Source organism: Jaculus jaculus, chromosome 5 (genome assembly GCF_020740685.1).
Source record: "Jaculus jaculus isolate mJacJac1 chromosome 5, mJacJac1.mat.Y.cur, whole genome shotgun sequence".
NCBI classification, from domain to species: Eukaryota; Metazoa; Chordata; class Mammalia; order Rodentia; family Dipodidae; genus Jaculus; species Jaculus jaculus.
Genome location: NC_059106.1, coordinates 4,620,327 through 4,634,916, shown reverse-complemented (window position 1 = coordinate 4,634,916; position 14,590 = coordinate 4,620,327). Strand labels below are relative to the sequence as shown.

The window sequence follows — 14,590 nt, the reverse complement described above, 5'->3', positions numbered from 1 at the left end:
CTAGGTTTATATAAGAACTAGAGAGCCAGGCCATCAGACTTTGCAGGCAAGCACCTTAACCACTGAGTCATCTCTCCAGCCCTAGTTTCTTATTTTAAAAGTAGTAAATTGCATTGAATTCACAGAAAGGATTTGCCTGTGTGCACATGTTTGCTATGAAAAAGGAAGTTTGACAGTTTGATATTTCCATTTTCTGTGAAGCCAGTTGTGTGTTATGGATTCCTATTTTGAAGCAAGCATCAAAGGCCTTATTTTATAAATACGTTATACCAAGGTCAGTTATTTTTTGCTCCATCAGAAATGCTGCTTCTGAGTCTCTGTGACACCCATCACTTAGCGCCAAACTGCCTCAGTAGCAGCAGGAGTCACATACACTCTGCCATGTTGTCTAGAAGCTCTTCCAATCAGTGACAACCAGCGGACATTCCTGCCTCTCTGGCTCAGGGTTCCATTACATTTTCAGTCTCTCAGGTGTTTTGTTATTTTTAATTTCGAAGGCACAGCTCTTCACACCCAGTCATGAGCAGAGAAGACATTCACACCTGAGTGACTTCTCTATCGGGCCCATGTGTCATTCACAGCAGTGACGCTTTCCTTTTCCTTCCCTGTGCCACCCATGGGCTTAGGGGATGGCTTCCTGTTTGCTCACAGCTCTCGCTGCACTTAATTTAGATCCTTGACGCTATTCCCTTTTCTCTGTTTTTTTCTCTTCCACATTGTTCCAAGTCCATCTATCAAGGAGAGTTATTTTTTCCCCTTTGTATCGCACCATAAGGATCAACACAAAGGACTTTGACGTCACAAGCTGGGAGGGCGCTCTGTTCGGCAGCTGGCCGTACTCGGACTCACTGGTCTTCGGAAGCCATCTGATCCCTTCGTAAAGGCTTCAGTCTGCCGCTCTGTCCTCCCTCGCCCTTCAGATGCCCATTATAAGCCTCGTTGTGACCCACACTTCTGGCTGGTGATAACTTAGGATTCTTACCACCCTGTCTAATTTGTAGTAAATTGTCTAATTCCCCATGGCAGATCACAGGTCTTCAGGACATGTGCGCTCACTGGTCACTGGTTTATAACAGATGTTAAAAACCATACAGATGTTTGGGCAAGGGTTTGAGGGAAAGAACTCAGCCTTCCATGCCCTCTCTGGGCACTCCCTTGTCCTGAAGGCTCCATATTCTTTGGCATTTTTTATGGAAACTGCATTCCATAGGCATGACTGATGAAGTCATTAATTGGTGATCAACTGAGCCTTCAGGCTCTCCCCTCCTCAGGACCTTTTAATCTTCCCTCATCCTCTATGACTAACCCCATCCTAAAGCCAGGTAGGGGAGACCAGGCAGCCATCAGCCGGTTCATTAGCATGCAAAAGATACTGCTTTGAAGTTTACAAGGATTTTAGGAATTAAATGTCAGAAGGTAGTCAAGGGCCAAGTGTGTCTTATTTCTCAATATTGTAGTCTGTGAGAACAGTTTTCAAATGTGAATTGCAATGCACAGCGCGCTGAACCAAGGCACCGACATACAGTTCCGTTCCTTAGCCAGTCTCTCAAGCCGTGCCCCTGGACTCTCTTAAATATATTACTATCACCTGATGATGTAGCTATTTAAAGGAGACAGACCACCTTTGAAATGTCGACTCTTAATTGGGGCACCATTTTATGATGCGCTTTTCCATGCTTCAACGTGACGTGATTCATTTAGCAAATTACGACCCACTCAGAGAACTTTCAAAACTTTTATGTGCTGTGGGCAGGGAGGACATACTTCCTAGTTCAGGGAACCCTGGCCCTGTGGTGCATTGCAGTGGGCACGTGGCTTTACTTAACCTCTGTGGCATTGCATCTTTCTAGGGAGGCAATCAGACCGCCACAGTGATTGCCTTGTGTTCCATGAGGGATTTCAACTTAGCTCAAGAGACCTGTCAGCTGGCGATCAGAGATGTCGGAGGGCTTGAAGTCTTAATAAATCTACTCGATACAGAGGAAGTCAAATGCAAGGTGAGGGTTTTGTCACAGCCCTTTCCTCACAGCTCTCTTGGAGACCCCAGGCGCCTGCCAACCCCAGCTCTTGCTGCTTTTTGTACACGATTATTGCTGATACTCAGCCTGCTTCTTCCGCTCACTAGAATTTGATTTTCTCTGCTTTTCTACTTTCTCTTGCTCTTTTCTTCAGCTTCCTTGTGCTTTTAGAACGAGGGGTATTTGTTTACACAGATGAAGGCAAACATAAAAGATGTGTGTAACCTCTAGGGATGGAAACTATTTCTTAAAAAAACTTTAATTGGCATGGATGTTAGGTAGAGTTGGAGTTTTTAGAAACACAGCACTGTTTATGTATTGAGCACTCATTCATCTCACTTTTCCCCCCCACATAGATTGGTTCATTAAAAATCCTGAAGGAAATCAGTTATAATCCTCAAATCAGACGTAATATTGTTGACCTTGGGGGCTTACCAATTATGGTTAATATACTCGATTCTCCATACAAGACTCTAAAATGTTTGGCTGCTGAGACGATTGCAAATGTGGCCAAGTTCAAGAGAGCCCGGCAGGCTGTGAGACAACACGGAGGCATCACCAAACTGGTGAGTACCGCCGCGGAGGTCAGAGACAGGGTCTGCCGCCCCCGGCCACCGCCCCCGGCCTGTCCCCGCGCTCCGGGGTCCGTGCGGATGCACTCTGGGAGTGTTCTTTTCCATCACATGCCCCAAGAACTGTGCCTGTGTGCTGTGCTCACTCACACGTGGCTGCAAAAGCATGCCCGACCTCCGTTTTCAAGGACATAGAGAACTGAAGAATAGAGTTAATTGTCACCTATGGCACTGGTGGAAATCCATTGGTAGGTCTGAGAGGAGAAGAGGTGGAGGTGCCAGGGCTGGCATGGAACTTGTGGTCAAGTAAGGTCTCGTGTGCCGGGGCCCTGGGTTCATGCTAAGCAGTGGGGGGGGGGGGTAGAAATGGGAGCTGTGTGTGGTAGAAAGAGGGCTGTGTTCCTGGCCTCAGGTGTGGTGAGCTCACTGCCAGGACGCTCCTTCCAAGTCACAGTCAAGCTGGAGTGTTTGTTCCTTTCGTCATGAGTTAACAGACAGAACAGGAAGCAGCTCATGTTTTAACCATATTCTTCCAGTAAAATAATGTGCAGTATGTCCATAAAAACATCCATATTCATCTATAAGTCTTATGCTTTGGAAGACCATGTAGTAGTAAGAAAAATGTAAATTATTTAGCATTATATAGAATAACAGGATCAAAACTTATTTATACTAATCAAACCCTATTTTAAAGAACTATCTACTATTTAGAAATACATGCATATAATTTAGAATATACAATAGGAATGCAAATGCAAAATTGTTCATAGTTTTCTCTGCAGTGGTTGCTGACTTTTTAGTAGAAAAATGTGGGGATTTTTTCTATTTGCCAATTTGTCTTCTATTACTTTTAGAATCAGAAAAAAAAATACTCAATAACTATCATCAAAAAAATAGCATTCTGTTCAACACCCTTGCCATATAGGCAAAGATCTCAAAAAAAAAAGGAAAAAAACAAATTTAGTATATAAGTGTGTTTTTTTCTTTTTTTATATGCTTTTTTGTTTATTTTTATTATTTATTTGAGAGTGACAGACAGACAGAGAGAGAGGCAGAGAGAGAGAGGTGGGGGGAGAGAATGGGCACATCAAGGCCTTCAGTCACTGCAAATGAACTCCAGATGCATGCACCCCCTTGTGCATCTGGCTAACGTGGGACCTGGGGAACTGAGCCTCGTACTGGGGTCCACAGGCTTCACAGGCAAGCGCTTAACCGCTAAGCCATCTCTCCAGCCCCCTAAGTTCCTTAATATGAGGGATATATCTTTTCTGTCTTAGTGTTTTCAACATCATTTAACTCAGTTCCACACACACAAAAAGTTAATAAATATCTACTGGATGTATACAATATGTATGTTGAGCAAAGTGCGTGTGTGTACGCACGCGTGTGTATACGTGCGGGTGCACAGGTGCCATCAGTCAGTCACAGGGCCTCATGCAAGCTAGGCATGTGTTCTCCTACTGAGCTATACTGCCTGCCCTCAATAAAATATATGCAGTGAGACGTGTATCCAGAAGTTTGCTAAGAGGAGACTTACTTTTATAACTTGTCTTCAGTTGAGCACTTTAAAATATAACTTTGTTTGAAGACTAAGGTGGTTTTATGACTGGGTAGTTGGGGGAGTAGATGTGATCAAACAGACACATTAGAAGCTAGCATAGAATCGACATGTTAGACATAAAAATGTTTTCTGGGGAGTTGCTACACCAAACTTTTGGCCTTCTGTCTAAAATTTTTCATAAGTAAATGTTACAGGAAATGTAATCTTTGCTGTGATTACCATTATTCTGCCTGAATAATGAAATCATATGTAGACTGGGGTGATTGAACTTTGTGTATGTGGCTTTACACGGGCACTGGGAAGTTGAATGTGGGCCAGCAGCCTTTTCAAGCAAGACCATTAACTGCTGAGTCATCTCCCGACCCCATGCAAGTGAGGCTCCATGGCCCAGATCCGCGGGGAGCGGAGGACAGAAGGCCTCGGCGTCCACACAGGGCCTGACTCTGGTGACTGGAGAGTAACTAAGTGGTTTGGACTTTACACAGATAATGAGAATAACTGTTGTAGATGCTGTGGAGCTGTTTACTGTGGACTCCACATCACGGTGAGAACCCTCTTCCTGCTCTGTGATCCTCTCGTAGCGTACCCAGAGCAGCTCGCGTCCCCCCGTCTTCCTGTGAGCCGTGCCTAACGAGGCAGTGGCTGTCCACTTGACTCAAGCTGGTCCCACCAGACCTCCATTACAGGAATTTGAAGTTAGCACTGGTGTTAGGTCTGGGTGACTCCCTTCTAAATTTGGCATGGGTGGTCATGACTGTGTGGGAGAAAGCTATGGAAGTTGGCCAACAGAGAAATGACTTCAGTGACTTTGGTCATTGCAAATTAAAACAGAGGACACTGACAATTGTGTCATTTAGTTTGGTGAGTTTTGGCAGCATCTACGCAAGACTGTGTGTTCCAAAGAGTTCTCATTGTTTTAACTGTACAGTCCAGTTGGGTCTCCTCAGAAAGTTCTAGTGGTTTTGAGAAGCTCAGATTTCTGACATGCTAGGACTGAGAATGTGAGTAATAAGGATCATGTTGCTGTTGTTATTTGTGATAGGGTTTTGTTTTACAGCCTAGGCGGGCTTCAAACTTACTGTGTAGCCCATATTGACCTATGAATCACAAAGCCTCTTACTTTGGCCTGTGATTGCAGCACGATCCACCATGCCTGGTTTTACAAATGTCACTGTGTGTGTGTGTATGTGTGAACATATGTGTGTGTGTGTGTGTGTGTATGAGGTTATGTGGTGGCTTGAATTAGATGTCCCTCATAAACATGTACTTCAAATACTTGGTCTCTAGTTCATGGCAATTGGAAAGGTAGAGCCTGGATGGAGGAGGAGGTGCATTAATGGGGGTAGTCTAAGGGGTGTTAGAGCTTAGTTCCCCCTTGCCAGAGCTGGTCTCACTCTCCTGCTGCTGTTTTCCACCTGCTGTGGCAGAGGTGATGCCCAGACTCTGCTGCACCATCTTTCCACTGTCACCATGAAGCTTGCCAGGGAGACTATGAGCCAAAATCAAGACTTTTCCTCCCATCAGCTACTTTTGGTAAGATGTTTTGTACTAGTAACATGAAGGTAAACAGTATATATTAATTATATCTATATATACATATATAGGTGCGTATGTATGTGTAGATGCATGTGTGCATGTATATATATGCATATGCCATGCTAAGAAAGTACTATCTTGGTGAAGTTTTTCCCAAATATGAAGCAAGGTGTTGGGAAGTGTTCTTGTTGCTTTGTTTTCCAGTCTGCCATTTAGTCTTAGCATGATTTTTAAAGTCTTCTTACTGTTGATGGAGGTAATATTAGTAGCAACTCTGTAGGTACTGAGGAGCGTGTTACATGTGATTTTCAAAATGTCCATGTGCTATTGTGTTCGCTACTGAGGAGCGTGTGATGTCCGTGTGCTATTGCGTTGGCTGCTGAGGAGCGTGTTACGTGTGATTTTCACGATGTCCGTGTGCTATTGCGTCAGCTGCTGGGGAGCGTGTTACATGTGATTTTCACGATGTCCGTGTGCTATTGCGTCGGCTGCTGAGGAGCGTGTTACATGTGATTTTCACGATGTCCGTGTGCTATTGCGTCGGCTGCTGAGGAGCGTGTTACATGTGATTTTCACGATGTCCGTGTGCTATCACGTCGGCTGCTGGGGAGCGTGTTACATGTGATTTTCACGATGTCTGTGCACTATTGCGTCGGCTGCTGAGGAGTGTGTTACATGTGATTTTCACGATGTCTGTGCACTATTGCGTCGGCTGCTGAGGAGTGTGTTACATGTGATTTTCACGATGTCTGTGCACTATTGCGTCGGCTGCTGAGGAGCATGTTACATGTGATTTTCACGATGTCTGTGCACTATTGCGTCGGCTGCTGAGGAGTGTGTTACATGTGATTTTCACGATGTCCGTGTGCTATTGCGTCGGCTGCTGGGGAGCATGTTACATGTGATTTTCATGATGTCCGTGCGCTATTGCGTCGGCTGCTGGGGAGCATGTTACATGTGATTTTCACGATGTCCGTGCGCTATTGCGTCGGCTGCTGAGGAGCGTGTTACATGTGATTTTCACAATGTCCGTGCGCTATTGAGTCAGCTGCTGAGGAGCATGTTACATGTGATTTTCACGATGTCTGTGCACTATTGCGTCGGCTGCTGAGGAGCATGTTACATGTGATTTTCACGATGTCCGTGTGCTATTGTGTCAGCTTCTGAGGAGCATGTTACATGTGATTTTCACGATGTCCGTGTGTTATTGTGTCAGCTGCTGAGGAGCGTGTTACATGTGATTTTCAAGATGTCCATGCACTATTGCGTCACCTGCTGAGGAGTGTGTTACATGTGATTTTCATGATGTCCATGTGCTATTGCGTCGGCTGCTGGGGAGCGTGTTACATGTTATTTTCACGATGTCCGTGTGCTATTGTGTCAGCTGTGGAGGAGCATGTTACATGTGATTTTCATGATGTCCGTGCGCTATTGCGTCAGCTGCTGGGGAGCGTGTTACATGTGATTTTCATGATGTCCGTGCGCTATTGCGTCAGCTGTGGAGGAGCATGTTACATGTGATTTTCATGATGTCCGTGTGCTATTGTGTCAGCTGCTGAGGAGCATGTTACATGTGATTTTCACGATGTCCGTGTGCTATTGTGTCAGCTTCTGAGGAGCATGTTACATGTGATTTTCACGATGTCCGTGTGTTATTGTGTCAGCTGCTGAGGAGCGTGTTACATGTGATTTTCAAGATGTCCATGCACTATTGCGTCACCTGCTGAGGAGTGTGTTACATGTGATTTTCATGATGTCCGTGCGCTATTGCGTCGGCTGCTGGGGAGCGTGTTACATGTTATTTTCACGATGTCCGTGTGCTATTGTGTCAGCTGTGGAGGAGCATGTTACATGTGATTTTCATGATGTCCGTGCGCTATTGCGTCAGCTGCTGGGGAGCGTGTTACATGTGATTTTCATGATGTCCATGTGCTATTGCGTCGGCTGCTGGGGAGCATGTTACATGTGATTTTCATGATGTCCATGTGCTATTGCGTCGGCTGCTGGGGAGCGTGTTACATGTGATTTTCATGATGTCCGTGCGCTATTGCGTCGGCTGCTGGGGAGCATGTTACATGTGATTTTCACGATGTCTGTGCACTATTGCGTCGGCTGCTGAGGAGCGTGTTACATGTGATTTTCACGATGTCCATGTGCTATTGTGTCAGCTGTGGAGGAGCGTGTTACATGTGATTTTCACGATGTCCGTGCGCTATTGCGTCGGCTGCTGAGGAGCGTGTTACATGTGATTTTCACGATGTCCGTGTGCTATTGTGTCAGCTGCTGAGGAGCGTGTTACATGTGATTTTCAAGATGTCCGTGTGCTATTGCGTCACCTGCTGAGGAGTGTGTTACATGTGATTTTCATGATGTCCATGTGCTATTGCGTCGGCTGCTGGGGAGCGTGTTACATGTTATTTTCACGATGTCCGTGTGCTATTGTGTCAGCTGTGGAGGAGCATGTTACATGTGATTTTCATGATGTCCGTGCGCTATTGCGTCAGCTGCTGGGGAGCGTGTTACATGTGATTTTCATGATGTCCATGTGCTATTGCGTCGGCTGCTGAGGAGTGTGTTACATGTGATTTTCACGATGTCTGTGCACTATTGCGTCGGCTGCTGGGGAGCGTGTTACATGTGATTTTCATGATGTCCGTGCGCTATTGCGTCGGCTGCTGGGGAGCATGTTACATGTGATTTTCACGATGTCTGTGCACTATTGCGTCGGCTGCTGAGGAGTGTGTTACATGTGATTTTCACGATGTCCATGTGCTATTGTGTCAGCTGTGGAGGAGCGTGTTACATGTGATTTTCATGATGTCCGTGCGCTATTGCGTCGGCTGCTGGGGAGCATGTTACATGTGATTTTCACGATGTCTGTGCACTATTGCGTCGGCTGCTGGGGAGCGTGTTACATGTGATTTTCACGATGTCCATGTGCTATTGTGTCAGCTGTGGAGGAGCGTGTTACATGTGATTTTCACGATGTCCGTGCGCTATTGCGTCGGCTGCTGAGGAGCGTGTTACATGTGATTTTCACGATGTCCGTGTGCTATTGTGTCAGCTTCTGAGGAGCGTGTTACATGTGATTTTCACGATGTCCGTGTGTTATTGTGTCAGCTGCTGAGGAGCGTGTTACATGTGATTTTCAAGATGTCCATGCACTATTGCGTCACCTGCTGAGGAGCATGTTACATGTGATTTTCATGATGTCCGTGCGCTATTGCGTCGGCTGCTGGGGAGCGTGTTACATGTTATTTTCACGATGTCCGTGTGCTATTGTGTCAGCTGTGGAGGAGCATGTTACATGTGATTTTCATGATGTCCGTGCGCTATTGCGTCAGCTGCTGGGGAGCGTGTTACATGTGATTTTCATGATGTCCATGTGCTATTGCGTCGGCTGCTGGGGAGCATGTTACATGTGATTTTCATGATGTCCATGTGCTATTGCGTCGGCTGCTGGGGAGCATGTTACATGTGATTTTCATGATGTCCGTGCGCTATTGCGTCAGCTGCTGGGGAGCGTGTTACATGTGATTTTCATGATGTCCATGTGCTATTGCGTCGGCTGCTGGGGAGCATGTTACATGTGATTTTCATGATGTCCATGTGCTATTGCGTCGGCTGCTGGGGAGCATGTTACATGTGATTTTCACGATGTCTGTGCACTATTGCGTCGGCTGCTGAGGAGCGTGTTACATGTGATTTTCACGATGTCCATGTGCTATTGTGTCAGCTGTGGAGGAGCGTGTTACATGTGATTTTCATGATGTCCGTGCGCTATTGCGTCGGCTGCTGAGGAGCGTGTTACATGTGATTTTCACAATGTCCGTGCGCTATTGAGTCAGCTGCTGAGGAGCATGTTACATGTGATTTTCACGATGTCTGTGTGTTATTGTGTCAGCTGCTGAGGAGCATGTTACATGTGATTTTCACGATGTCTGTGTGTTATTGTGTCAGCTGCTGAGGAGCGTGTTACATGTGATTTTCAAGATGTCCATGCACTATTGCGTCACCTGCTGAGGAGCGTGTTACATGTGATTTTCAAGATGTCCGTGCACCTATTCTGTTAGCTTCTTTGCTAGTTGCTGTCACCAAATACTTGGTAATGTAAGGAAGGGAAGAGTTTTCTTGAGTTCTTGGTCCATCACGATGAGAGCGGCCTGGTGGCAGGCACGGGAGGCCAGCCGGTCAAAGCACATCCACAGTCAAGAAGCAGAGGGTGAACAGGAAGTGGGGCCAGTCTATAAAACCTGAAGTCCCCTGCCTAGTGACCCACTTTTTCTAGCAGGTCTGCACCACCTTCCCATCAGCACCACCGGCTGCAGGCTCAGAGTTCAAACACATGAGCCGATGAGGCACGTGTCAGCCCACAGTTGTCTCCGTCTGCTCTTGCAGGTAGCTCTGCTGGACTGTGCACAGACTTCCACAGAACCTGCTCAGTCAAGTCTGTATGAAACCAGAGATGTGGAGGTGGCTCGCTGCGGGGCAATGGCACTGTGGAGCTGCAGTAAGAGTCACTCCAACAAAGAGGCCATTCGTAAAGCCGGGGGCATCCCTTTGTTGGCCCAGCTACTGAAAACGTCCCACGAGAACATGCTCATTCCTGTAGTGGGGACCTTACAAGAATGTGCATCAGAGGTACCAAAGCCAGTTTGTCTTTTCCTAGGCTTTCCACTTTTTCTAAAATTTCTAAAATTTCATATTCATTTCAGTTTATTTATTTGACAGAGAGAATGGGTGTGTTAGGGCCTTTAGCCACTGTCAATGAACTCCAGATGCATCCTTGATCTTGTGCATCTGGCTTATGTGTAGTCCTTTGGCTTGATAGACAAGCACCTAAGCCATTTTTCCAGCCCCTTTTTAAAAAATTTTATTTTTATTTTACACTTTTTCTTTTTTATTCATGAAAATAACTATTAAGTTTACCACAACAGTTGAACATGTCAAAACATCATTTTTTTAACTTGAGGAAAAAAAATAGTAATATCTAACAGGTGGAAAAGGGCAGCAAGAGACTGCCAAACTAGCACGGGCAAGCCAAGGGCTGATGAGCCTCAAGGTCCACGCTTGCTTCCTCCAGTCTCCACTTCCCAAGTTACCACCAGCTGGGGAGCAGACATTCAGAACATGAGTTTATGGGGGACACCTGATTCAAACCACCACGTGAGCCTGAAATTTTTTCTTTTCAGTGCTGAGTACCTTATGGGTGTATTGATACTAGAAACTTGGAGTTTTGTGTTTAATCACTTAGAAGATTTGTTTAGCACAGTTATTAATAAATGTGAATGATTGTGTCAATACGTTATACCTTCATGTTTGTGTGTCTGTTCCCAGGAAAACTACCGAGCTGCTATCAAAGCAGAGAGGATCATTGAGAACCTTGTAAAGAACCTGAACAGTGAGAATGAACAACTGCAGGAGCACTGTGCCATGGCCATTTACCAGGTAGGAGTCATCCCCACCATTCCAGTCAGAGGCAGCAAGACTCAGCCCAGACTCAGGCTGAAAGGCTCAGCTTATTCTGTGGTCCTTATGGAGAAGACTTATCCTAGCGGCTTTCTGCACTGCTGGGCATCAGGAACAACTCTGTAGTTAACAAGCAAAACCCACTCTGAGCTTACCATGTGTTGGCTGTATAATCTGGAAGAATGGTCATTCAGGAAAATACATACAGTGTTTACTTCCAAAGATCAAAATCAAAATGGGCTTGAGAGATGGCTCAGAAGTTATGACACTTGTCTGCAAAGCCTCAGGACCCAGGTTTAATTTCCCAGTACCCATGTAAAGCCAGATGCACATGGCACATGCATTTGGAGTTTGTTTGCAATGGCTAGATGCCGTGGCATGCCTTGCCTATTCTCATTATCTGTCTGTCTGTCTGTCTGTCTGTCTATCTATTTATCTATCTATCTATCTATCTATCTATCTATCTATCTATCTCTGTCTGTCTCATAAAATAAATTTAAAAATAAAAAAATTCAAAACTGGGATGGGGAGATGGCTCAGTAGTTAAAGGCATTTGCTTGCAGAGTCTACTGGCCTGGGTATAATTCTCCAGTACCCACATAAAGCCAGATGCACAAAGTGGTGCATGCATCTTGAGTTTATTTGCAATGGCAGGAAGCCCTGATGCATCCATTCTCTCAAAAAAAAGAAAAAGTCAGGTTAACCTGAAATGATAATTTGTGATCAGGACAGCCTTCAAACCTTAAAGTATGGGTTGTACTGTATGCACACTACGTTTTCACCATCCTAACTTTGAAAAACCTGAGTGGCACCATCTTCAGTTGGGGACCTTTGTGGGCATGGTAGCCTGCTTAGCAATCACTGAACGCTGGAGATGCATCAATTGCTGACAGCCTCCTATTTGACTTTTCATGCAGTGTGCTGAAGACGAGGAAACCCGAGACCTGGTTCGGCTGCACGGAGGACTTAAGCCCTTGGCCAGCCTACTCAATAACACCGACAATAAGGAACGGCTAGCTGCTGTCACAGGGGCAATATGGAAGTGCTCCATCAGCAAAGAAAACATCATCAAGTAAGAGCTCACCACCGACACAGACTTAAAACTCACCACGGCTCAGCGAATTTTGGGGAAGAGGGGGCAGAAAGATTGTAAGAACCACAGGTTGAGACATCATGCCCAGAGGCATTCCCTCACCCCCAAAATAACTGACTGCTGTTCCCACAATACATAGACTACAACCCCATGGGGAATACCTGCAACTCCACTGAGGAGTGTCCCCAGCAGAATGGGGGCAGGAGCGGGGGCAGAGGGTACCAGCACATGATGTATCCCAACAAAATATGTTGTTAATAATAATAGTATTAAAGAAAAAAATAAGAACATCCTTTGGGAAGGAATACAACTTTTCACAGTACCCCTATGATAACGTGTGGTTCTATAGGGATTGAATGCTGGCTTGTTAGGGATGGCCAGCAACCCTGGTTAGCAGCAAACCTTGGGTGCTTACTAAGGCTGTGGGAACATTTAAATATCTCAGTTCTTAGTTGACATCAAGCGAGGAACCCAAGAATCATAAAGAATTCCATTTAGCTACAGCCAGCTGATCAATAGTCACTCAGTATGCCTCAGCTCCTAGAGTCTCAGAGGAATAAAATAAGTTGTCAGTCAGTGACACAAGGGACAGGGAAAGGCAGAGAGATGAGAAGGCATCTGATGTCCTATAACAAAGATACGGCCAAGAGACGCAGTCTTACTGAATGCTAGCCGCATAAAGGACTGCTCTGGTCTTATTCAAAAGTGAACATTCTGGGTTGAGTTGGTAGACTGAGAAGATGATTAAAATTCAAAGTCCACTGCTCCCCGCCCCCAACCCCCGCCCCCACCCAGCAGTGACTTCTTGTATCTCAAGGGCTTGGTGGTTATGGAGCTGATCTTCATTGTAAGCGTTTGCACATGAACTGGCATTTAAATTAGAAATTTCTCTTATCCTGATAGAAACCTTTCAAGGTAAGGAGAGAAACTGAATCATCAGAAACGGAATAGGTCATTAACTTTTCTCCTTTCCTAAAGAAAAACATATGAAATCGGAATGTCAACTAGCCACTCTTAAAAGAAGGTCATCAAATATGATTTCACTGAATTTCATTTTCGAGTGTATATCTCTGTGTGTATACATAAATATGTACGTGTGTGTGTATGTATATTTTGTGGTGCTGAGGGTCAACTCCAGGACTTTGTGCAAGGCAGACAAGCACTTTATCACTGAGCTGCCCACCCCAGGCTTACAGCTCTCTATTTTTTTTTTTTAATGACGGAGTACTTATAAATTTTATTTTCACCTTTAGATCGGCCTCTCTAAATGTTTAGAGTTCATATTCTGCATGATTATTCTGAGGCAACGCTGCATTAAGAAGAAATTCACATGTCTTCACTCAAACAATAAGCTTTCTTAAGATTACATAATGAAATTATGATTAGACTCAAAGTCTCCTCAATTAATGAAGTTTTTATTTATTTTAAAGTCCCACCCAATGCACCCTCATGATATAAAAATACTGTTGAAATTCATTAGGAAGGAAAAAATGTTCCACATACAAACCAGTACTTCTTGAATATTTACTTTTATATGTCATGCTTCTTGTGGTTTAAATACGTACTGTGTAAAATCAAAGTGAAACTGTCTGAGGAGAGATGCTAGAAGTTACTAGTGACTAATTCTGAGGAGGTCTAAAGATAGTATTTGCTTTAAATCCAAGTAGCACAAGCTCTTCCACTTACTTTGACAGACCTATGAAACCAGTGATATATGATATTTCCAATATATTACAAAGTGAAAACATGCACCATTCCTTTCCAATTCAAAATTAACATGCTTCATTCATGTAAATATGTCTCAGGAAAAAAAATGTTTCTGGAGTGGGATCCTAGACACTAAGTTTTGGATTAAATCATGGTTGTCTTAGAGACTGTAGCTGTGGGAGGTAGACATGGAGCAGGAGGCCGGGTGTGATGCCACCTTCCCATTTAACTACTTGACTTCAGGTTGTCCATCAATCATGGGGTTCAACCGTGCCCACACATTAGCTCTGTTGTATAGGTTAAGTGAATGTATGGTATTTAGTAATTCTTAGTGTACTTTCAGCTCACTTTACACTATAAACAATCTTTTCTTTCTCTCCCTGGACTTAGGTTCCGAGAATACAAAGCCATTGAAACTTTGGTGGGGCTTTTAACTGACCAGCCTGAAGAAGTACTTGTGAACGTGGTTGGAGCCTTGGGAGAATGCTGCCAGGAGCATGAGAACCGCATCATTGTCCGGAAATGTGGTGGCATCCAGCCCCTCGTAAACCTCCTTGTGGGAATTAACCAAGCTCTTCTGGTGAATGTCACCAAAGCAGTTGGTGCATGTGCAGTGGAACCGGAAAGTATGACG

At 44.9% G+C, this 14,590-nt stretch overlaps 1 protein-coding gene across 1 annotated transcript in view; it reads left to right on the top strand.

Annotated features, from left to right (window-relative positions):
- Positions 1–14,590, top strand: part of Odad2 (outer dynein arm docking complex subunit 2) — a 161,647-nt gene that overhangs the window by 52,438 nt on the left and 94,619 nt on the right. The window contains exons 11-16 of the mRNA XM_004668167.2: positions 1,851–1,997; positions 2,375–2,584; positions 10,086–10,328; positions 11,025–11,135; positions 12,074–12,228; positions 14,347–14,589. Of these exons, the coding sequence (XP_004668224.2) occupies positions 1,851–1,997; positions 2,375–2,584; positions 10,086–10,328; positions 11,025–11,135; positions 12,074–12,228; positions 14,347–14,589 (1,109 nt within the window). The remainder of the gene's footprint in view (positions 1–1,850; positions 1,998–2,374; positions 2,585–10,085; positions 10,329–11,024; positions 11,136–12,073; positions 12,229–14,346; position 14,590) is intronic.